The sequence below is a fragment of the Mustela nivalis genome (genome assembly GCF_964662115.1).
Source record: "Mustela nivalis genome assembly, chromosome: X".
Taxonomy (NCBI): domain Eukaryota; kingdom Metazoa; phylum Chordata; class Mammalia; order Carnivora; family Mustelidae; genus Mustela; species Mustela nivalis.
In genome coordinates this window covers 101,184,031-101,209,573 of record NC_139040.1, presented here as the reverse complement: position 1 = coordinate 101,209,573, position 25,543 = coordinate 101,184,031, and the positions used below count along the sequence as shown (strand labels likewise).

The following is a 25,543-nucleotide window of genomic DNA, read 5'->3' as shown; positions in this document are numbered from 1 at the left end:
CCAAAGAAGATATATGAATGACCAGGAGGTACATGAACACTAATCATCAGGAAAATGCAAATCAAATCCACAGCAAAATATCACCTCATGCCTGTTAGAATGGTTAGCATCAAAAAGAAAAGTTAACAAAGATAACAAATGCTGGCCATAATGTTTGCAGAAGGGAATCCTTGTTCACTATTGGTGGGATGTAAATTGGTACCATTGTGCAATATATAGGTATCTATATATATATATATATATATATATATATATATATGTTTAGCTATAATATATATGGAAGTTCCTCCAAAAAAATTAAAAAAAAAAAAAACCTACAGTATGATTAGCATTTTTACTTCTGAGAATACATCTGAGGGAAATGAAAACACTATGTTGAAGAGTTATCTGCCCCCCATGTTCATGGCATCATTATTTATAATAACCAAGGTATGGAAAAAAATCCCAAATGGCCACTGGTGGTTGAATGAATAAAGAAGACTTGATATATATACACAATGAAATATTAGCCATAAAAAAGGGAAATCATACCACTTGAGACAATGGGGATGGACTTTGATAGCATTATACCAAATGACCTAAGTCAGACAGAGAAAAACAAATACTGTATGATCTCATGTATATGAGGAATCCAAAAACAAACTCCTAAAAAAAAGACATTAGATTTATGGTTGCCAGGGGTGGGGGGGCCAGGGAAGTGGGAACTGTATAAAGGAGGTCAAAAAGTATAAACTTCCAGTTGTAAGATAAAGAATTACCAGGGATGTAATTTACAACGTGATGATTATAGCTAATGCTGCTGTAGGATTTATAAGAAAGCTGTTAAGAAGAGTAAATCCTAAGTGCTCTCATTGCAAGGAAAAAATGTTTTTCCTTTTTTTTGTACTTACATGCGATGATGGATATTAACTAAACTTGTAGTGGTATCATTTAATATAAGATATATAATATATTTTTATATAAGATATTCTATTTAAATATATAAGATATGCTATATAAGATATTATATATAAAAATATATAAGATACTATATATAAAATGTTATATATATATATAAAATCATGCTGTGTAACTTAAACTTATACAATGCCATATGTGAATCATGTCTAAGTAAAACTGGGGAAAAAATCATACAGCATTTACGCATTTCAAGCACACCCTTGTTCCCTCAACCATTTTTGCAACCAATCCTTGCCTTAGAGGATGTAAAATAAGATGTGGCCCTTTTCTATAGATAACATAAAGGCCAGTCTTGTATATTATAATGCATGTGCCTCACAGCAAGCTTTTGATTGCTGAGGCATTCACTTCAAAGACACCTATCTTGAAGAAACACAGGACCAGCCACTGGGATAGAGAGCCATGCCACCTACCCCTGAAGTTTCCTTTGTTTTAGAGATCTCTGGTTGACTTAGAAAACTGTCTATTTGACACTTGTTTGTTCCTTCCCACATTTTAATTGCTGCTCTTGTGTTTTAAATTCACAATTAGGGAGGAGGCAAGATGGCAGAGGAGTAAGGGACCTCATTTCATCTGGTCCCTTGAATTTAGCTAGATAACTGTCAAACCATTCCAAACACCCATGATTTCAGCCTAAGATGTAAGAAAAAAAAATCTGGAACTCTCTAAGTAGAAAAGCAACCACTTTTTGCAAAGTAGGATGTGCAGAGAAGTGAATCCGAGGGGAGATATCAGAAGATAAATGGAGAGGGGAGGAAGACTCTGTAAGCCAGCTGCCGGAAAGTGACAGAGCACCAGAGGGCAAAATCCGAATCCTTAGTAATCTGTTCCAGTGAGAGACATCCCTGCCTGAAAGGGGTTCAGGAGCTAAAATGGGCAGAATTCTAGGTGGGTCAGTGTGGGCTCAGGATCCCAGGAGTCACAGAACGGGAGGGCCTGAACTAGTAGAGTTCCCAAGCAATGGAGCAGGGAAACTGATTACAGTCAGTAAGCCCATAAAGGGGCTCTCGGCTCAGCCATAAACCAAGAGCCAGGCCTGATCAGGTGACTGCTTTCTCCCTGGGCACCCTGCAGCAGACTGGAATGTGGGGGCCCTCTGCCATCCCCTAGGAGGGGTGGGAGGTGTTTGCCCATGACTGGGTAACAGCTCTCAGGGCAGTGGCCAAGTAAAGGACCGGATAGGGTGACCCTCTGCCTTCCACTGGGAGGTTCGCTATGGCCGCACACCACGAGAGTCTGCAGTTTGGCACACATAAAAGTGAAGACAGTTTTTCCCAGAGGGTTTACTAAAAGAGGGGACCATGAACCTTTGGCTCTGGAGCTTGAGATTGGGCATGGCCATTTTTCTTTTGATCCTCTAAAGAGGTGCAGAAAGCCTTCAGGTAACAAAAACCACAGAGAGGATCAGCTTACACTGAGCCCAGCCCCCTTGCAAAGGGAAGATGCAACTCCACCCAGGCAAAGACACTAAGAAGCAGCACAGCAGGCCCCTCCCCACCAAGACCAACTGGAAGAACAGGTACACAACTAGTTTCCAAGACTAAAACTCTGGTGCTAGAGAAAAACAGTACATAGAACTTGGGGGTTTTTTCCCCTCATGATTTATCTTTCAATCTAAAATTTTCCATTTCTCTTTTTTCTCATTTCTACAAGTTTCTTATTTTATCACCTCTTTGTTTTTAAGTCACTTTTTAACTTTGATTTCTTACATTTGGTAGTTACATTCTTTATTTTTGGCCTCCTTTCACTCTATTCAATTTTATTTTTGTATATATAAGTTTTGCTTTCTTTGCAATTTGGAGATTTAGTGTCTTCTAACACAGAGACCAAAATACACTAAGGAGCAACTGGATCACCTTGTTTTGTCTCCCCTGTGAGATTCTATCCTCCCCTCCCCACTCTTTATTTTGTCTTTTGTTTTTGTTTGCCTTTCTGTTTTGGTTTCTGACCTCTTCAGATTTCTCTAGTGTGGATTTTGCTTGGGTCATGGTTGATATTTTTGATTCTGCTCACCCAGTCACCCATTCTTCCCTGAGCAAAAGGACTAGAAGGAGGAAGTCATAACAAAAGAAAGAACCAGAGGTAATGCTCTCTGCCACAGAGCTAATTGATATGAATATAAGTAAGATGTCAGAGATGGAATTCAGGATAACAAAGTTCATAGCTGGGCTTGAAAGAGGCACAAAAGACCCTAGAGAATCTCTTAGTGCAGAAATAAGATCTAATCAGGCGAAAATTAAAAATGCTCAGACATGCGATCTAAATTGGATGCTCTAACAGCTAGGGCAAGTTAGGAGAGAAAACAAGTGCTCTAGAAGACAGGTTGATGGAAAGGAAAGAAGCTGAGGAAAAGAGAGAAAAACTACTAACAACCAATGAAGAGGCTTCGAGAAATCAGTGATGCCATAAAATGATCCAACATCAGAATTATTGGGATGCCTGAGGGTGAAGAGAGGGCCAAAAAGTATATTTGAGCAAATCATAGCTGAGCAACTTCCCTAATCTGGCGAAGGAAACAGGCATTCAAATCCAAGAAGTAGAGAGGACCCCTCCCAAAATCAATAAAAATAGATCAACACCCGACATATAATAGTGAAGCTCGCAGATTTCGGAGACAAAGAGAAAATCCTGAAAGTAGCTCAAAACTAGAGTTTTTAACCTACAAACAGAGGAACATCAGACTAACATTAGACCTATCCACAGGGACCTGGCAGGCCAGAATGGGTTGGCATGATATATTCAGGGTATTAAATGAAAAGAACATGGAGTCTAGGATAATTTATCCAGCAAGGCTGTCATTTAGAATGGAAGGAGAGATAAAGAGCTTTCAGGATAGACAGAAACTGAAAGAATATGTGACCACCAAGCCAGGCCTGCAGGAAATATTAAGAGGGATCCTGTAAGCAGAGAGAGCCCAAGAGTACCATAGACCAAAAAGAAACAGCGACAATCTACAGAAACAAGAACTTTACAGACAATACAATAGCACTAAATTTATATTTTACGATAGTTACTCTGAATGTAAATGGGCTAAATGCTCCCATCAAAAGACACAGGGTATCAGACTGGATAAAAAAGCAAGACTGATCCATATGATGTCTACAAGAGGCTATTATTATATCATATTTTTTTAAGTTTTGACAGAGAGAGAGAGACAGCAAGAGAGGGAACACAAGCAGGGGAAGTGGGAGAGGTAGAAGGTTTCCCACTGAGCAGGGAGCCCAATGCAGGGCTCGCTCCCAGGACTCTGGGATCATGACCTGAGCCGAAGGCAGACACTTAATGACTGAGCCAAGCAAGCACCCCAAGAGACTCATTTTAGACCCCAAAACACATCCAGACTGAAAATAAGGGGGTGAAGGACCATTTACCACAGTAATGGACCTCAAAAGAAAGCAAGGGATGCAAGGGTGGTTCAACATTCACAATCAGTGTCATACATCACATCAATAAAAGAAAAGAACCATATGATCCTCTCAATTGATGCAGAAAAAACATTTGACAAAATATAGTATTCTTTCTTTTTTTAAAAAAAGATTTTATTTATTTATTTGACAGACAGAGATCACAAGTAGGCAGAGAGGCAGGCAGAGAGAGGAGGAAGCAGGCTCCCCGCTGAGCAGAGAGCCTGACGTGGGGCTCGATCCCAGGACCCTGGGATCATGACCTGAGCCGAAGGCAAAGACTTTAACCCACTGAGCCACCCAGGTGCCCTGACAGCATTCTTTCTTGATTAAAATTCTTCATCATGTAGGGATAGAGGGAACATAGCTCAATATTGTAGAAGTCATCCATGTAAAGCCCACATTGAATATCATTCTCAATGGGGAAAAAATGAGAGCTTTTCCCTTAAGGTCAGGAACACGACAGGGATACCCACTCTCACCACTACGATTCAACATAATGCTAGACGTCCTAGCCTCAGCAATCAGACAACAAAAAGATATAAAAGGCATTCAAATTGGCAAAGAAGAAGTAAAACTCTTCACAGGTGACATGACACTTTAAGTGGAAAACCCAAAAGACTCCACTCCAAAATTGCTAGAACTCATACAGGAATTCAGCAACACAGTAGGATACAAAAAATCAATGCACAGAAATCAGTGGCATTTCTATACACTAAATATGTGACTGAAGAAAGGGAAATTAAGGAATTACACCAAAAACCATAAGATACTTAGGAATAAACCTAACCAAATGGCAAAGAATCTATATTCAGAAAATTATAAAACACTCATGAAAGAAATTGAGAAGACTCTAAGAGATGGAAAAACATTCCATGCTCCTGGAATGGAAGAATAAATTCATTAAAATGTCTGTGCTACCCAGAGCACCCTACACATTCAGGGCAATCCCTATCAAGATACCATCAACATCTTTGCCAGAACTTGAACAAACAATCCTAAAATTTGTATGGAACCAGCAAAAAACCTGAATCACCAGGGGATTGTTGAAAAAGAAAACCAAAGTTGGCAGCATCACAATTCCAAACTTCAAGCTCTATTACAAAGCTGTCATCATCAAGACAGCATGGTACTGGCACAAAAACAGACACATAGATCAGAAGAGAGAGCCCAGAAATGGACCCTCAATTCTATGATCAACTCATCTTCGACAAAGCAGGAAGGAATGTCCAATGGAAAAAGGCCAGTCTCTTCAATAAATGGTGCTGAGAATATTGGATAGCTGCATGCAGAAGAATGAAACTGGGCCTTTCTCTTACACCATACACAAAGATAAAACCAAAGTGTATGAAAGACCAAATGTGAGATAGGAATTCATCAGTATCCTAGAGGAGAACACAGGCAGCAACCTCCTTGACCTAGGCCACAGCAACTTCTTGTTAGACACCTCTCCAATGCCAAGGGACAAAAGCAAAAATGAAGTATCAGAACCTCATCAAGATAAAAAGCTCTGCGGTGAACTAAATAAAAGGCAACATACAGAATGGGAGAAGATATTTGCAAATGACATATCAGATAAAGGGCTAGTAGCCACGATCTATAAAGAACTTATCAAACTCAACACCCAAAGAACAAAAACTCCAGTCAAAAAATGGGCAGATAACACGAACAGAAACTTCTCCAAAGACATCCCAAATGGTCAGCAGACACACCAAAAAATGCTCCACATCACTTGGCATCAGGGAAATACAAATCAAAACCACAATGAGGGGTGCCTGGGTGGCTCAGTGGGTTAAAGCCTCTGCCTTCGGCTTGGGTCATGATCCCAGCGTCCTGGGATCGAGCCCCACATCGGGCTCTCTGCTCTGCGGGGAGCCTGCTTCCTCCTCTCTCTCTGTCTGCCTCTCTGCCTAATTGTGATCTCTGTCCATCAAATAAATAAAATCTTTAAAAAAGAAAAAAAAACACAATGAGATACCACCTCACACCAGTTAGAATGGCTAAAATTAACAACACAGGGAACAACAAATGTTGGCAAAGCTTGTGGAGAAAGGGGAACCCTCTTACACTGTTGGTGGGAATGCAAGCTGGTGCAGCCACTCTGGAAAACAGTGTGGAGGTTCCTCAAGGAGTTAAAAATAGAGCTACCCTATGACCATGCAATTGCACTACTGGGTATTTACCCTAAAGATACAGATGTAGTGAAAAGAAGGGGCACCCGCACCCCAGTGTTCATAGCAGCAATGGCCACAACAGCCACACTGTGGAAGGAGGTGAGATGCCCTTTGACAGCTAAATGGATGAAGATGTGGTTTATACCTACAATGGCATATTACTCAGCCATCAGAAAGGATCCATACGTGCCGTTTACATCAATGTGGATGGAACTGGAGATACTAAGTAAAATATGTTAAGTGAAGTAAGTGAATCAGAGAAAGACAATTATCATATGGTTTTACTCATATGTAGAATATAAGGAATAGCGCAGAGGACCACAGGGGAAGGGAGGGAACACTGAATGGGAAGAAATCAGAGAGGGAGACAAACCATGAGAGTCTCTTAACTCTGGGGGGAAAAAAAAAAAAACTGAGGGTTGGTGGAGGGGAGGTGGGTTGGGGGATGGGGTAACTGGCTGATGGGCATTAAGGAGGGCACGTGATGGGATGAGCACTGGGTGTTAACCACAACTGGTGAATTATTGAACATTGCATCTGAAACTAATGATGTACTCTATGTTGGCTAACTGAATTTTAAATAAATAAATAAATTCACCACTAGTAAACCTGCATAACTCTAGGCACCGCACCCTAAGCTCTAGTAAAAGCAGAACCCCAGATCTTTGTAAGTGTGTGCTCTTACACTCTCACGCGATCTACCACAACCCCACTGTATGGGCCCACGCACATAATGTGTTCTCCAGGATTTGAGAGTAATAAGTTGTATTGTTTTTTTGAAGTTCCCTGATGCTCGTTGCCTAGGTAGGCCTTATAATCATAAGAACCACAAGGGCTGGTCTGGCTTATGACATTGGCTCTGAAAGGGGGAAACACCTGTGAGGGTTCACCTCGGGCCCAGTGGGGTGCCCCTAGGCATTTCAGAACAGCACTACTGGGCCGAGGCTGGCCCCAAACTGTTGGCTAGTTGGTAGGACTGCATGATTGTTGTTGCAGTTAACTGAAGGGAATGCACGTTACTTACAACTGGCTGACTGACTGACCCGGGGCGGGGCGGGGGGTGTCTAGCGCCCTCTGCGAAGGTAGCATCGCCGGGTGGAGGTCTGCCCCGCCGCCGTGTGCTTTTGCATATTGCCCGCGCCATGTGTTGCCTGCGCATCCATCCTAAAACGTCACTGCTGCTGGAATAGGTCAACAATCTCCCCAGAGCAGCATGGTCAAGGCCACGTGGTCTAATGAGCCAGTCAGACCACGAATTATGAAGGCCTTAATGCACTATTCATGTGCCTGAGGGTCCTTCACGCCTCGAGGCCAAGCGGAGCTAAGGAGGTTGAACTGAATCTCAAGGCTATTGTCACAGTCCCAGGAAAGGCCGTTAGCTAAAGGCACAATGTAAGAATGTTCCCATAGGCAAGGAGGGTGGGAGACCCCCACCAGAGACCACTGTGTCAGTGGGTTGTGCCTGGACTGTAAGTCTCAACCCAGAAGTTACAACCTTGCAACAACAGGAAACCAGTGGCACGGTGCAAGGCGGACTGCAAATACAAGAGAGCTCTTGCCCTCACTTTCTATCCCCTGATCTGATGGGATATCATGGGTCCAGTCCCTAGTGGAATGTTACTGAAAAAATAAATCAGTGGACGAACACAAGTGTCCTGAACTGCTGGTGGCAGTGCCTGCAAAGGACCTCGAGGAGGTGCCCTAGCTCCTTGATAAATGTAAGACCCCCTGGAAAATTCCTAGGTGTTGCTCAAAGCCGACTACACTCCAGAGGTCCTGGGGGGCTTTTCTCACAGACCCTGTAAATACTGCTCTAGTGTAGGCAGACTCCAGTCCTGCAGATGTCCATTAGGATAATCTGGGAAAAGAATGTGGCCACCTACAAGGAGGGCTCACAGGGTATCATCCACAATTGTTTTCTGGTAACAACATGTAAGATTAAGGTAGCAGGAGAAACTGTAAAGTAGAAACTGCCATCAAAAAGTGTATCTGAGGGGCTCCTGGGTGGCTCAGTGGTTGAGCCTCTGCCTTTGGCTCAGGTCATGATCCCAGGGTCCTGGGATCAAGCCCTGCATCAGGCTCTCTGCTCAGAGGGGAACCTGCTTCCCCCCTCTCTCTGCCTGCCTCTCTGCCTACTTGTGATCTCTGTCAAATAAATAAATAAAATCTTTTCAAAAAGTGTATCTGAAAAATTCAAACCTTCCTTAAACACTTTGTGCAGCAGGAAGGAGAAAAGGGAACTTACAGGCCGTTTTGTGTTTTCAGAACAGGCCCTGAATTGGTACCCAAGGCTGCCAACATGCATTAACGTGGCCAGGATCCCTAAAGATCTAAAAATCCATAATCTTATAAGAGGTCCTCTGGGCTCTATGCTTATGTCCTCTGAGATGACAGAGATCCTGAGCCCCCTCAGCTTTCCCCTGACGGGGCAGAACCATGCTTCACAATGCGTCCTGGCCATCAAGGGAAGGGCTGACAGGGTTATAGAGGCCTCTTGTGAGGAGAAAGAGGGAAAGGGAAGGCAAAAGCCTCGAGGGCCACCAGTATTTGCACAAGGGCCCTCCCTTTCCTCATTTGGACTATTTACTGCCTGGCGCCACGGCCATCCTCCTATCACAGCAATCGCTGCTAAGGCTCGCAGTGAATGGAAACCATTAGACAAGGCTCATCTCCTATTGTACGAAACGGGCACAGTCCAATGGGTTGATCATTTCCATGATCATCATGACCCCTTCCTTCCTTTCCCACCGTGAAGAGGCCCCATTTTGACCGGGTGTCCAGAGAATTCTTTTTAAAGGGTACTCCCCCTAATTACAGGATGGCACTACTATATTTTATTGCAACTGCTGAAACCATCCCAAAGGACCCGAGGGCACTGCCATGGTTGATAGACCTGAAGGGGATTCTCACCCAGATACTTCAGACTCCTTCCCTCTGCTGCCACTGCTCCAGAAAGGTCTCACTCTAACAAATTTCCCTCAATAGAAAGGGTTCCCCACTCCTTCCTTAATGAGCTCTGATCTAATTTTGTCCTTTATGGGAATACACAGGTGTATTGCCACTGGGAGTTATAAAATCTCCGGCATCCTGACACCTAATCTCCAGACAGCAGGTTTCTAACCTGCAGGCCCCAAAACTAGCATTTTCCCAACCACAACCCTCTTCAGCCATCCATCTTCTTGACACGTAACTTCCCTTTCACCCCTCTGGCCCCAACCCAGTTTCCACGTTTCCCCTTCCCTAATCTCAAGGACTGGCAGCCATTTAAGCCCTACCCTTGAAAACTGGTGACTCCCCAGGGCTTGTCCCATCTCCCGAGGTCAAGTGCCCCATACCACTCCAAGGGGTCATTGGGACAATAAAAACGCACAGTTCTTTGTGGCCCTATTAGACACCAGGGCCCAACTCACTGTCATTACACGTGACCCAAGTCGCTGCCAGTCAATTTCTTTAAATTTCCAAAAGGGGAGCCCTTCTACCTACAGGTCATCACCAGTAAAATAATCAAAGGCTCACAAATCCATTCAGATGTAACTATTGGGACCCCATTCACCTCAAAAACCTTCCTCTGAGTCCATAGTCTCTCATGATTCACCTCCCCTTCCAATTTACCCCAACTCCCTTCTCCTAAGACCCCTTCTCCTCCATGATATCTGTTATGGGGGGGTGGGAGGTTGGGGTACCAGGTGGTAGGTATTATAGAGGGCACAGATTGCATGGAGCACTGGGTGTGGTGAAAAAATAATGAATACTGTTTTTCTGAAAATAAATAAATTAATTTAATTAAAAAAAAAAAAGAACCTTCCTCTGGTTGTGGCCCTGTAGCTCTTTTTTCCCCTATTATAGGTGTGGATGTACTGATACAATGTCATGCCACAAGGAACAAGACCAGGTTTTGGCCTTCCTGGTGGGACTTGCCAAATGGACACTAGTGACTTTCCCTCCCCCAGTCAAGATGGTAAACACTCTTGAATACCAACTTAAATGAGGCACTGAAAGCCAATGCTCGGTCATTAAAGATATTCTTGAGGCAAGAGTCATTAAACCCACTATCCCCGCCTTTGAATAACCCCATCTGGACAGTACTAATGAATGGCACCTCACCACTGACTAGAAGACCTTCACTGCTCAGCTCTAACTAAGGCTCTAATTCCTAATACTATAGAACTGATTGAGGACATACAATGGGCCCAAGGAGCATCCTTCATGGTCACTGACCTAGCTAATATGCTCTATTCTGTTCTTACCATGGAGGAATCCCAAACTCAATTTACTTTCACTTTGGAAGGGACTCAGTATACATTTTTGAGATTCCTAATAGCATATTTAAACAGTCCTGCAACTGCACATAATCTCTGCCACTAGGGTTTAAATACCTTATGATTGGAAAGGTGCCAATTTGGGCGTTATCTTGTTGACATGATTATGAGGGGTCCCTCCGAGGAAGAAGTGTGGCCAGTTTAGCACACCCTCACACACTACTTAAACAAATGCAACTTGGCAACTGCCCCCCACCCCACCAAGGTCTAATGCCCAGCCTCATCTGTCAAGTTTCTGGGCATCATGTAGCCCTCTAAAGTACTAGAAATTCCTAAACGTCAATTAGTCACCATTAAGCCACCTACTACATTCAGCCACAACACATACTAGGTCTTCTTGTGCTCTGGATGCAACACATCCCTTACCTCTCACTAACTCTTCACTCTATATATGCAGTTACAGCCGGCACCTACCGCTGGGGTGGGACCCGACACTATGCTTTGGAAGTTGCCTAGCAGGCAGCCCAACAAGACTTACCGTAGTCCCCTCTGCTTCCAAATATGACGTCAAGACCTTGGTCTCCTGGGGTCTCTGAATCAAACATGGGTCTGCCTGGCTTCCTATGGGGTTTTGGACTAAGTGCTTACCCTAAGTGACAGCACAATATACTCCCAATGAGTACCAGCTTTGGGCATCCTACTGGTCTCTTTTAGAAGCTGAGGCCCTAACTAGCTCCCACCCAGTACTACTCTGCACACAAGTTCCTATGATGCCCTGAGTTAGAGATGTATCCCAGCAGAAGGTCAGCACAGCCACTGATGCCTCCTTGGTAAACGGTAGCTTCAGGAAAGGGCTAAACCAAACATCAAAGGCCTTTCCAAATTATAGGGATGATGTGGCTTCCCCCATGCCGAGCCACTTACTTGAGATCCTTGAGGAAGGAATAGTGGCACCCCTGCTTCCTCCTCCTCTATCTGGGAAGCTCCTTGGGACTCAATGTCTGAGAGGGACAAGGACTCGGTATTCTTCGTGGATGGCAGCATCACCACCCTACACAACGCAGCTCACCAGAGAGCCACAGCATCCCACCAGGCCTCAGGTACCTCCCCAGTCAAGGAGGGCACTCCCAGCTCAGGCCGACTGGCAGAACTTGTAGCTGTTCACCTAGTCCTTGGGGACACCAGAAAATGGGGCCTTTTGCAGAGCCACATTCTGTGGGCTGTTCCTAACGGTCTTATGGTTTGGTCTGGCCAACGGCCTAGGGACAGTTTTCTCACACAAGCCCAATTGGGGTGCCCAGATGTAAAAGGAATTAGCAGAGTCTCCAATTCCTATCATTGTTATTCACACTTCTGCCCAACTAACCACTCTACCACTCTACCCCAAAAGTCATTTTCAACAATATTACAGACTCCTTTCAGTCGGTTAAGTGGCTGGCTCTTGGTTTTGGCTCATGTCATGACCTCAGGGTCCTGGGATCGAGCCCTATGTCAGGCACCATGCTCAGTGCAAAGTATGCTTCAGGATTCTCTCGCTCTGCCCCTCCCCCAGCTTGCTTGTGCTCGCTCTAAAATAATCTTTCATTTTTTTTTAGATTTTATTTATTTGTCAGAGAGAGAGAGAGAAAATGGACACAAGCAAGGGGAACAGCAGGCAGGAGAAGCAGTTTCTCTGCTGAGCAAGGAGCCTGATGCAAGACTCGATTCTAAGACCCTGGGATCATGACCTGAGCCAAAGCAGACACTTAACTGACTGAGCCACCCAGGTGTCCCTAAAATGATCTTCTAAAAAAACTAAACACACACACACACAGTATCAGACTCCCTCACTAAATCCTCCACAGTTTGCCCAGTACAGATAGCTCAGGGTACTGACCCTTGCCAACAGCTCACAAAAGGGGCCCATATGACCTTGGGTCTTGGGGAATTCATGCTTTAGTACCTTGGGCTCAAGTGAGGAGACCCGTCCTCTCCTCAGCAGCAGCCGAGGCTATGATGGACACGGGCGTTCTCTGCTCCCAGACCAAACAATGGAGGCTAATGGAGAGACAAACTAGACTCCCTGTGGCAGATTGATTTCATCTACCTTCTGCCCCCTTCTGCTGAGTCTTCCAGATATGTCATCGCAATCATCAGTACTTACACGGGACTCCTCCTGGTGACCCCCACCTGGAACTCCTTCCTTCTTGCTAAAATGTATTCTTGTTCCCTCAAACTGCCACACACACTGACTCTGACCAGGTACCCACTTGGCCTCCTAGGAGGCTCAGCGATGGGCTCTCCAAATAAGATTCTTCTCAACTTCCATCTAGGTTAGCACCGTCAGGTGGCTAGGCTCACAGAGCATCCTAACAGCCTTCTTAAAGAGACACTACTTGAAATACTTTCAAGCAAGTAGTCCCCTAAATGGATCGAACTCTTGCCCCAGCCCCTCATCTTGCTTAATTCTGAGCCCCGGGGCCTCCATTTCTCACATACCAATTATTATGCACCTTGCAAAATCCCACATCTGGTCATCTCTGGCAACCCTCAAGCTTTTGCACTCCAAGACAACGTGCGCTTTATTTCACCCTCTGACTCCGCCGCTCCTTCCACTCATCTCACCATCTGCTTCATGCTGGCAACCTGTCTGAGGGCGTATAGTCCAATAAGATTCCCTCATCACTGAGTGTCCCCCAGGACGAAAGCCCACCAGGTGAGTGCAAGCTCATTTGTTTGGAAACCCTGATAAGAGTGAGGACTTTCCGAAAGGAGCCGCCTCCATGCTGGCCACCTTCACTGAATGCAGTGGTTATAAGGGCTGGCTAATGAAACTTGATCCCCTTACTAATCTATAGGTAGTATAAACACCCTGCAAGTAACCAGAGACAGAGTTTGGGTGTCTGAAAGAGGGAAAGACACTCTCCAGTTGGTAGACATGAGCCATATCTAGAGAGGAGTATGGCGGGAAAGCTGCAGGTGATGGCCTTATCCCACACTAGACCCGGTAATCCAGAACTTTCTCACCAAGAACCACCATGCTCACCCATTAACCAATATGCAAATAGCTCACGCAGAAGGAACCCGACCCAACCTCATGCTCTATATGGCTATGGCTATTCTTACTGCCTCGTATGGCGGGGTGATAGGGTAACTTGGTAGATCCCTCAGGCCTAACCACCACAGACAGATACAATGCTGGGACAGTACCGGTCCAGCCCACAACTGAGCCACAAGAAAAGTGGGCTTCCAGTGTAGAGTGAATGTAGCAGAGCATGCAATGTTTTCTGGGAACAACGGGCTAACCGTACCGCCCCGACGGAAGAGGAGGATGACCCACTGGAAAATATTTTGCAGAATTTGCCACATGATTGCTGACTGACCCTTCCCTATACCAAGAGGCCTCTCAGACCATTAGGATTTTCCTTGCTGACTGCAGGGCAGCGCTGTATCATATTTTCCCATTATAGCAAGCCAACATGTGCCCTCATAACCAGACAGCTCTCCTGCCTACAAATACTGCAAGCTGTTAATAGCCTCACCCTTAATTCTGATGCCTCAGCATCACATGGTAGATCATAGCGTAAGCACCTGGCAGGGTTTTTTTATTGTAACCCAAGTGCCTGACATTGAGCTTTTGATTGCTTAAGTAGCCACAAACACATCCTAAATCAACACACGGCCAGCTACATGACTGGATAGAAAACCAGGCTGCCCCACCCCTAAAGTTTCCTTTGTTTTGGAGAGCTCTGGTTGGTTTAGATAACTCACTACTTGACTACTTGTTTTTCTCTTTTCCCATTTTAATTCCCACTCTTATGTTTTAAATTCACCAATAAAGGGTGCATTTATGAAACCCTAGGCACTCAGCCTAGACCACAAGAGAGTAGAGCTCCAGGCCTGCATGTTTTCTTTCTACAACCTCACTGTGTGGCCCTAGGACTAGTGAATAAGAAACATGTTTTCTCCAAATTTCCCTGATGGTTGTTGCTGACGCGTATTCTCAATCCTAAGAATCGCAAGGGGCCAGTCCAGCCACAATATTGGCTTTGAATGGGGAAGTGTCTGTGAGGGCTCATCACAAATATATGGGTGCAGGTGAGTGCCCCAGGCATTTCTAGCCAATAGCATCACTACAGATTGGCTGAGACGGACCCAAAACAGTAGGGCAGCCCCCATCCCCAAGACTTCTGCTGTTCACTTTCCTCAGGTAGTGGTTCTTCCACACTGCTCCTTGGGTGAAACTGGTCATTTGATAAGCAGTAAGTGGTCACTGAGGCCACTGTCAGACTAGAACCTTCCCCAAGAAAGTCACAGTCTCTGGCCATATGTGCCAGAGGAATCATCTGAGGTCCTTCCAGAATGAAAAGTACAACTGGGGTATTGGATACTTGAACCGCAAATGCTCAATCAGAAAATAACTGTCAGGAGAGTACTGAGGACCAATGATCATCCCTATTGCTCTGTGCTAGTTTCTAAACAAAATGGGTATGAGTCTTTTGCTAGCCACTAAATGCAGAACGCAGACCCTAAAAATTATCTGACATACGACTTCACCCCTCACCTCCAGATTCAAAAACTGGGTGTGAAGAATTAAGGCTCATTTGAGGAGTGTTGGCTTACTTAAGCCAAATAGGTACACATAACCAGTAAAGAATTATTTGGGACTTGTGTGCACCGAACTGTTGAGAGGAGGAATGGGCAGATGTTCCTAAGACCTCATAAAACACAGTCTAGGAGCACCTGGGTGACTCAGTGGGTTAAGCACAGGTCATGATCCCAGGTCCTGGGATCAAACCCTGCATCAGGCTCTTTGCTCAGTGGGGGAGCCTGCTTCCCCCTCTCTCTCTGCATGCCTCTCTGCCTACTTGTGATCTCTCTCTCTGTCAAATAAATGAACAAATAAAATCTTAAAAAAAATAAACAAAGTTTAGTTCAAAATAAGCATACACAAATATCATGGTTGTCTGGAGTACTGACCGAGGACAATAGCTTGGGAGACAGATACTAAATAACCCCCTAGAAAACATTTTAATCCCATGAGGAAAAGCAATCTGAGTATCTTTTCTACTCTTAGGATGAAATATTCATTATACTCAATGAAAAAGGATGAGAGATCACAACCTTATAAGGAAATGTCACCTACAAATCAGACCAGTGGAATGTAAATCAAGAACAATCCAGACAGAAGGCTGGGCAGATGACAGAGTAAGAGAATCCTAAACTTGCCTCATCTCACAGATAAAATAACACTCACATCAGCATAAACAATGCAGAACATGACCTAAAGACTGGCAGAACAAACTCCATAATTAAAGGTAGAGAAGCCTCATCAAAGAAGGAAGGAAGAGCTAGGATATACTCGGGGGTGAAATATGGACCATGGGCATCCATGGTGGTGAAGGAGCTGGTGGCACTGAGATGAGGAAAAACAAACAAACAAACAAACAAACAAACAAGCAGACTGCCATACCAGGAAGCCCTCACAGGGAAGACAAATCCCCATAATGTTTGGCTTTTTGAAAGCAATAGGGGCTGAATTCTGTGAGTTCCTGCAATCAGCAGGACAACAAGTCTGGAATTTTAAAAAATGTGTGGTCTCAGCTCTGGTACAGCTGGGAGGGCCTTAGGAAGTGAAGTTCCCACCCTTAAAGAGACAGCAGGCAAAACAGCCCACGGAAATATAAGTTAGAACCAGCAGTTTGAAAAACGCCAGGGGCAGATGGGAGGGAGAGTGATTTACTTATCTTGGAACATGCCCAAGAAAGGCAGGGATCATGAGAAGACCTTGCCAGGAACACAGGAGAGATGGCAAGTGTCATTTTTTCCTGTGCGAACAGAACCACAGCTGTACCAGCTTGCTTACACCAAGCCCTGCCCCCCACACTTCAGTGCATCCACCTTTCCCAGTCACATTTGCCTCAGTCACAGCACATCAGGTCTCCTTCCCGGGGAGATGGATGTAACCCCCATCAACACCTTATCTTGCAACCACACATCTTGCTGGACCTCAGTTCCAGTGGTGGTGGTGGCAGTGGCAGATCTCATTTCACAAAGAGATCAACACACACCTTATTCAAACATTCCCCACCCAGTCAGGGACCAAACACTGCCTACAACAGGCAAAGAGAGCCCTGGCAGACAACTGGCCTGAAAGGGCCCAACAACAGAGCCGACGCAGCACACATGTGGAGCACAGGGAAACAGGTGGCACGGCACTGCAGGGCACTACATGACCTCTGCTTCATAAATCCATTACGACAAGAGCAGGAGAAGTAGTCAACTTGCCTAACACACAGAAACAGGCACAAAGAATTAGACAAAGTGAGGAGAAAGAGAAGTGTATGTCCAAAATGAAAGAAAAAGACCAAGAGCCAGCGAGAGCAGCAGAGACTTAAATGAGATGGATATAAGAAATATGCCTGATAGAGAACATAATGATCATAAGGATGTACACTGGACTCGAGAGAAGAGTGGAGGACATCAGTGAGACCCTTAACAAAGAGATTAAAAAAAGAACCAGTCAGAGATTAAGAACACAATAAATGAAATTAAAAATAAACCTAATAGAATAGTAGGTCAGAGGAAGAAGAGGAATGAATTAGTGACCTGAAAGAGAGAGTCATGGAAAGTACTCAAGCAGACGAAATTAAAAGAAAAACTTAGGCAGATTGTGAATAGTCTTAGGGAACCCAGTGACACCACTGAGCATAGTAACATTAGCATTACATGAAGAAAAAGAAGAGAGAAAAGAGGGCAGAAAATTTACCGGAAGGAAAAAGAGCTCCAACTTCTCTAATCGGCGAAGGAAACAGAAATCCAGATCCAGGCAGCACAGAGATTTCCCCCAACAAAATCAACCAAAGGAGGTCCATGGCAAAACCTGTAGTGATTAAAATGGCAAATAGTAGTAATAAAGAAATAGATTTTAAAGCAAGAAAAAAGAAGTCAGTTATGTACAAGGGAAACCCCACATGGTTCAGTGGATTTTTCATCAAAAACTTTATAGGCAAGAAGGGAATGGCATGATACCTTCAAAATGCTGAACGGGAAAAATCTGCAGCCAAGAATACGCTATCCATCAAGGGTATCATTCAGAATAGAAGAAGAGATAAAGAATTTCCTAGATGAACAAAAACTAAAGGAATTCATGACCACTAAACCACCCCTACAAGAAATATTAACGGTGATTTTTTGAGAGGAAAGGAAACCCCATTAATGAGAGTAGGAAAACTACGTGTCTCTGTAAGAATCAGGCAACGGATGCCCAAAATAAAAGGATGTAAAGTATGGCACTATATACCTAAAACATGGGAGGAATATAACTAAAGAATGGGTTCAAATTTAAACGACCATCAACTTACTGTAGACTACTATAGGCAGAAGATGTTATATACAACTCTAATGGTGACCACAAATCAAAAACCAGTAATAGAGGAGAATAAAGAGAAAGGAATACAAGTATATCACTAAAGAAAACCTGCAAACCATCAAAGAGAGCAAGAGAAAGATCAGAGAAAATCTATAGAAACGATGACAAAACAAGTAACAAAAGGGCAATAAATACATATCAATAATTACCTTGAATGTAAATGGGCTAAACACTCAATCAAAAGACAGAGTATGATAGAATGGATAAAAAAACAAGACCCATCTCAATGCTGCCTACAAGAGACTCATTTCAGACAAAGACACTTGCAGAGGAAAAGTGAGGGGATGGCAAAACATTTATCATGCAAATGGAAGTCAAAAGAAAGCTGGGGTAGCAATACTTATATCACACAAAATAGACTTTAAAACAAAAACCATAACAAGGGATAAAGGACACTATATAAATAATAAAGGGGACAATCCAACAAGAAGATATAACATAATTGTAAATATTTATACACCCAACATGGGAGCACCCAAATATACAAAACACTTAGTAACAAACATAAAGGAATTAACTAATAATGAAATAATAATAGTAGGGGACTTTAACACCCCACTTATATCAATGGACAAATCACCCAAACAGAAAATCAACAAGAAAAGAGTGGCTTGGAATAATACCCTGGACCAGATAGAGTTAACAGATATATTTAGAACATTACATCCTAAAACAGCAGAATACACATTCTCTTCAAGTGCAGATGGAACATTCTCTAGGACAAGCACAGAGGAGGCCACAAAATAAGTCTCAACAAATTCAAAGAGAACGAAGTTGTACCATGCATTCTTTCTGACCATGATGCTGTAAAACTAGAAATCAACCAAAAGAAAAACTCTGGAAAGAGTACAGATACATGGAAATTAAATAGTATGCTGCTAGATGATGAAGGGGTCAAGCAAGAAATCAAAGAAATCAAAAAGTATATAGAAACAAATGAAAATAAAAATACAATGATCCAAAATATTTGGGACACAGCAACAGTGGCTCTAAGAAGGACGTTTATAGCAAGACAGGCCTACCTCAAGAAATAAGAAAAATCTCAAATGAACTTAAACTTACACCTAAGGAGCTAGAAAAAGAAAACCAAACAAAACCCCAAACCAGTAGAAGGAAAGAAATAATAAATGTTACAACAGAAAAAAAAAATGATATAGAAACCAAAAAAAAATAATAAACCAGATTGCTTAAATCAGGAGCTCATTCACTGACAAAGTTCTAGCTAGACTCCTCAAAAAAAAAAAAGAGAGAGAGAGAGAGGACTTAAACAAAATCACAAATGAGAAATAAAAACGAACATCCCCAATATACAATCAAGAGAACATTATAAAAAATGGTATGCCAACAAATTGGACAACCTAGAAGAAATCTGTAAACCCCCAGAAACACATAACCTAGCAAGGAAATTGAATAAGTAATAAAAAAAAAAACTCAAAAAACAAAAGTCCAGGACCAGACAGCTTCTCTGGTTAATTCTACTAAACATTTAAAGAAGAATTAATATGTACTCTTCTCAAACTATCCCTAAAAATAGAAGAGAAAGGCAAATTTCCCAATCCATTCTGTGAGGTCAGCATTACCCTGATATCAAAACCATATAAAGATACCACACAAAGAAAGGGTAAAAACAGGCCAATATCACTGATGAACATAGATGCAAAAATCCTCAACAAAATATTAGCAAACTGAATCCAGCAATATATGAAAAAAAAATCATTCACCACAATCAAATGGGATTCATTCTTGGGATACAATGGTTCAATAATCACAAATCAATCAACGTGATACATTACATCAATAAAAGGAGAAAAAGATCATTTCAATAGATGCAGAAAAACCATTTGACAAAGAACAACATCCATTCATGATAAAAACCTTCAACAAAGTAGATTTAGAGGGAACATATCTCAACATAATAAAATTCCTATATGAGAAACCCACAGCAAGCATCATACTCAATGGGGGAAAACTGAGCACTTCCTCCAAGGTCAGACATAAGACAAGGATGTCCACTCTCACCACTTTTATTCAACATAGTACTAGAAGTCACAGCCACATAGCCACGACAATCAGACAACAAAAAGACTTAAGAGGCATCCAAACTAGTAAGGAAGAAGCAAAACTATCACTATTTCCAGATGACATGATACTGTACATAAAAAAAAAAAAACCCTAAAAACTCCACCAAAAAACTATTAGAACTGATACACGAATTCTGTAAAGTCACAGGATACAAAATCAACATACAGAAATCTGTTGCATACTAATAATGAAGCAACAGAAAGAGAAATTAAGAAAACAATCCCATTTGCAATGCACCAAAAATAAAATACCTAGAAATAAACTTAACCAAGGAGGTCAAAGATCTGTATTCTGAAAACTATAAAACATTGATAAAAGAAACTGAAGAAGACACAAAAAAATGGAAAGACATTCCATACTCATGGTCTGGAAGAACAAATATTGTTAAAATGTCTTTCAACGGATTTAATGCCATCCCTATCAAAATACTAAACATTTTTCACAGAGCTAGAACAAAAAAATTCTACAATTTGTATGGACCACAAAAGACCCTGAAGAGCCAAAACAATCTTGAAAATGAACAATGAAACTGGAGGTATCACAATTCCAGACTGAAAGTTATATTACAAAGCTGTAGTATCAAAACAGAATGGTACTGACACAAAAACAGACACAAAATGAAACAGGATAGAAAACCCAGAAATAAACCCACAATTATATAATCAATTAATCTTCAACAAAAGGCACAAGAGTATGTAATGGGAAAAATACTATCTCTTCAAAAGATGGTGTTGAGAAAACTGGATAACAACATGCAGAAGAATGAAACTGGACGGCTTTCTCACATTATACACGAAAATAAATTCAAAATGGGTAAAAGACAAAAACGTGAAATCTGAAACCTTAAAAATCCTTGAAGACGGGCACTAATCTCTGGGACATAAGCTGTAGCAACATTTTTCTAGATAGTCTCCTGAAACAAGGGAAACAAAAGCAAAAATAAACTATTCAACTTGACCAAAATAAAAAGCTCCTGCACAGTGAAAGTAACAAACAACAAAACTAAAAGGCAACACTGCTCAGAGGAAGAAGGTATTTGCAAATGACATATCCAATGAACGGTGAGTATCCAAAATCTATAAAGAACTGATATAACTCAGCACCCAAAAAAGAAGCCAATTTAAAATGGGCAGAAGAATAGCCATTTCTCCCAAGAAGACATCAGATGGCCAAGAGACACATAGAAAGAGGCTCAATATCACTTATTATCAGCAAAATGCAAATGAAAACAACAATGCGACATCATTTCACATGTGTCAGACCGGCTAAAATCAACAACACAAGAAACAAGTATTGTGAGGATGCGGAGATAAAGGAACCCTTTTCAGCTGTTGCTGGAAATGCAAACTGGTACAGCCACTGTGGAAAAGAGTATGGAATTTCTGCAAAAAGTTAGAAATAGAACTACCCTACAGTCCAGCAATTACACAACTGGGTATTTACCCAAAGGATACAAAAATACTGATTTGAGGGATACATGCACCCCAATGTTACAGCAGCATTATCAACAACAGCCAAATTATGGAAAGAGTCCAAAAGTCCATCGACTAGTAAATGGATAAAGATGTGGTATATATGTAAAATGGAATATTACTTCACCATAAAAGGAACGAGATCTTGCCATTTGCAACAACATGGATGGAGCCAGAGCGTATAATGCTAAATGAAGCCAGAGAAAGGCAAACACTGTAACGATTTCATTCACATGTGGAGTTTAAGAAAGAAGACAGATGAACATGGGGGAAAAACAAAAGAGGGCAAAATATAAAACAGACTCTTAAATATAGAGAACAAACTGAGGGTTACTGGCGGTGAGATGGGCAGGTGGATGGATTAAATGAGTGATGGGCATTAAGGACAGCACTTGTGATGAGCACCTGATGTTATATGTAAGTGATGAATCACTAACTCTACACCTGAAACTAATATGAAACCACCTGTTAACTAACTGGAATTTAAATAAGAACTTGAGGGGCACCTGGGTGGCTCAATCATTAGGTGTCTGCCTTTGGCTTAGGTCATGACCCCTGGGGTCCTGGGATGGAGCTCCACATTGGGCTCCCTGCTCAGTGGGAAGCCTGCTTCTCCTTTTCCCACTACCCCTGCTTGTGTTCCCTCTCTCAGTGTGTCTCGCTCTGCCAAATGGATGAATAAAATCTTTTAAAAATTTTTTAAAAAAAGAACTTCAAAAAAAAAGAAGAAAAATGGCAAGATTTTGGCATTTGCAATCGTCCCTATCCTACTTGCAAGCCCCAAACCATGTATCACAAAGATAAAATGCACCTTTATTGACACACTCTGTCCCCCATTCAGATGAGAAGCCTGTTAGTCAAACAGACATCACACCTGTACCTTAGAACTATGTTAATTACCTAAGCTAATCAAACAAGCCTCTTATTACTAAATATGAATATTCAAAGTTTTAAGTACTCCAGGAAAGTGAAAATCATGACAAACCATACAATTATATATATGTGTTAATTTGTATATAAATTAGAGGAGAAACAGAACTTTATCAAAAAGTCCAAATGTTTTCAAAATTTTTAAGGAGGACAAGGAGGTTTAAAAGGAGAACAGGGTGCTATAAAAGGGAGTAATTTGAAAGCAGGAGCAAATCCTTGGAAAACAGAAATATTGTGGCAAAATTAAAAATTTAATAGATGTCATATGCTCATAACAGAGTCACCCTGCCTCACCCCGGCTCTGACGACGGAATCTGGAACACAGTGCTCACGCCGGGCCCCCTGGCCGTCTTCTCCCCTTCCCCGCCACCCCGTACTTCCTCCCCCGGGGAAGGTAACTGATCCTCCCTCCTCTACCCCCCTTAGCGGACCCCATTCCCTATCTCAATGCAGAGCGGCAGCCGGACCCTACCGTCATCTGAGGGTGCCCTCCTCTTCCACTCCGACAGTTCCCGGAGGTTCCCGCCATCATCACCGGCCTCCCTCGTCGCCCTCCCCGAAAAGGCGTTGAGGACCTGCTACCCGCCACCGCCTTCGGCCCTGCAGCCCTCGCCTCCGCGCCGCCTTCGCCTTCGCCCTGGTGCCCGGGCCGCCAGCCATGGCCACCCCGCTGCTCTCCCAAGTGCGGCAGAACTACCACCCCGACTGCGAGGCCGCCGTCAACAGCCAGATCATCCTGGAGCTCTACGCCTCCTACGTGTACCTGTCCATGGCCTTCTACTTCGACCGCGACGACGTGGCCTTGAAGCACTTCGCCCGCTTCTTCATGCGCCGGTCCCGCAAGGAGACCCAGCACGCCGAGAAGCTGATGGAGCTGCAGAACCAGCGCGGGGGCCGCCTCCGCCTCCGCGACATCAAGAAGCCGGACCGCGACGACTGGGAGGGCGGCCTGAAGGCCATGGAGAGCGCCCTGCACCTGGAGAAGAGCGTGAACCAGAGCCTGCTCGACCTGCACCAGCTGGCCACCGACAAGAACGACGCCCAGCTGTGCGACTTCCTGGAGAGCCACTACCTGCACGAGCAAGTCGAGGCCATCAAAGAGCTGGGGGGCTATGTCACCAGCCTGCGCAAGATGGGGGCCCCCGAAGCCGGCCTGGCAGAGTACCTGTTTGACAAGCTCACCCTGGGCGACGGCGACAAAAAGTACTGAGTTGACTGTTTCCCCGTAGCCCCAGGGCGCATGGTGACTTGGCCTGATCACCATGCCGAGCATGCTTATTGCCATATTGCTTCTTCAAAAGGTTCCAGTTCTTCCAGTTTTTCCACGAATAAAGTTAATTTGGTTTAAATAAAGTTATTTGGTTCTTAAAGAAATAATGGTCTCTGATTCGTGTGTGCAAGTCTCACCTTTTAAGTTTTAAAGCAGGTATCTAGGCCACACGTAGCTCAGGATCTCCATGGATGGAGGGAGAAGATATTCCACCGGACCCTGGAAAACACAAAACTAATCCTCCCCTTACAAACAATGTGGGTAGATGGGGGTGTGGTGGGGCTCTGGTGAGTGTGTGAGCCGGTGCATGGTAAAAGTAGAAAAACACGGCTGGACTATCATGATTGAGACAGATGAGAACTGAAGGGGATGAGATTGGGCAGGACTGAAAGAAAGTGTATCTTTGCTTTATTTGAAATATTAACCTTTAATTCTGGTAGTAAGATGGAAGACTTGGAAGCCAGAAAGGAAAAGTGTGAGTTCTACAAGCTCACCACAGGCAACAGTGATGTAATCAGCAAAGGACTGGCTTTCCCATAGACAGGGGTGAGGGGTGACTTCCTGTGGTCACCAGACTGGACCTGCACGCTGGCCTTACAAAACATCCACATTACAGTTTTATTTCAACTGTATCATCTTGCATTAAAGCAACATGGTACCCTAAAAATGTTTACCTCAATAGAAGGGCTGAAAAATATGAAATCATGGGTGAAGTTCAAATTTGTGATACTGAATATGAAGTATAATAAATCCCCCTAAATGTTAAGCCAGTGAGTCTGGCTGCTTTGAGGAGTGTAGGGGTGGGGGACAGTTGAAGCTGGGAGGCCAGTCAGGAGATTTTGGGGTGAGAGGGATGGGGTGGCTGGGTGATGGACATTGGGGAGGGTGTGTGCTATGGTGAGTGCTGTGACCTGTGTAAGCCTGATGGTTCACAGACCTGTACCCCTGAAGCAAATAACACATTATATGTTCATAATATAAAAATACACAAATATGCCGTTTTTAAGAACTTGTTTTTAAATGTCTTAGACAATTATTATATACATAATGTGGCAAAAATATTGGTATGTGTTTAATGACTATGTGGGAACACATCAAGCCCCCTCCCTACCTTGCTGCCATCACATTTCTTGTGGCCACAGTTAGAGATATTTTTGCGTACTTGCCCTTTTAAAACTCTACTTAGAGTACTCCTTAGAATAGACTTTCTATCTCTTCGTCATCAGGATCATTATCAGATACAGTGTCAGCACTGCTCTGTTGTTCTGTTGATCGTTCCATTCTCCTTGAAACATAAACACCTTACAACACCATCTTATTAACTGCATTCACCAGGCTGTTCATTATATCCACGACTGATGTCTTTCATAACTGAAAGTTTGTATCTTTTGAACCCTTTCACCCATTTTGCCCATCCCCTGATCCCGACCGCTGCTCTGGCAATCACCACTCTGTTCTTTGTATCTATGAGCTTGAAATATTTTTTGCTTGTTTTTAGATTCCACGAGTAAGTGACACCATACAGTATTTGTCTTTTTCTGACTTATTTCACTAGCCTAATGCCCTCAAGGTCCATTCATA

At 43.2% G+C, this 25,543-nt stretch overlaps 1 protein-coding gene across 1 annotated transcript in view; it reads right to left on the bottom strand.

Annotated features, from left to right (window-relative positions):
* LOC309856545 (uncharacterized protein) overlaps positions 1 to 23,993 on the bottom strand; it is a 292,169-nt gene extending 268,176 nt beyond the window's left edge. The window contains exon 1 of the mRNA XM_082717899.1: positions 23,165 to 23,993. Within this exon, the coding sequence (XP_082574025.1) occupies positions 23,165 to 23,977 (813 nt within the window). The 5' untranslated portion in view covers positions 23,978 to 23,993. The remainder of the gene's footprint in view (positions 1 to 23,164) is intronic.
* Between the last annotated feature and the right edge of the window lie 1,550 nt (positions 23,994 to 25,543).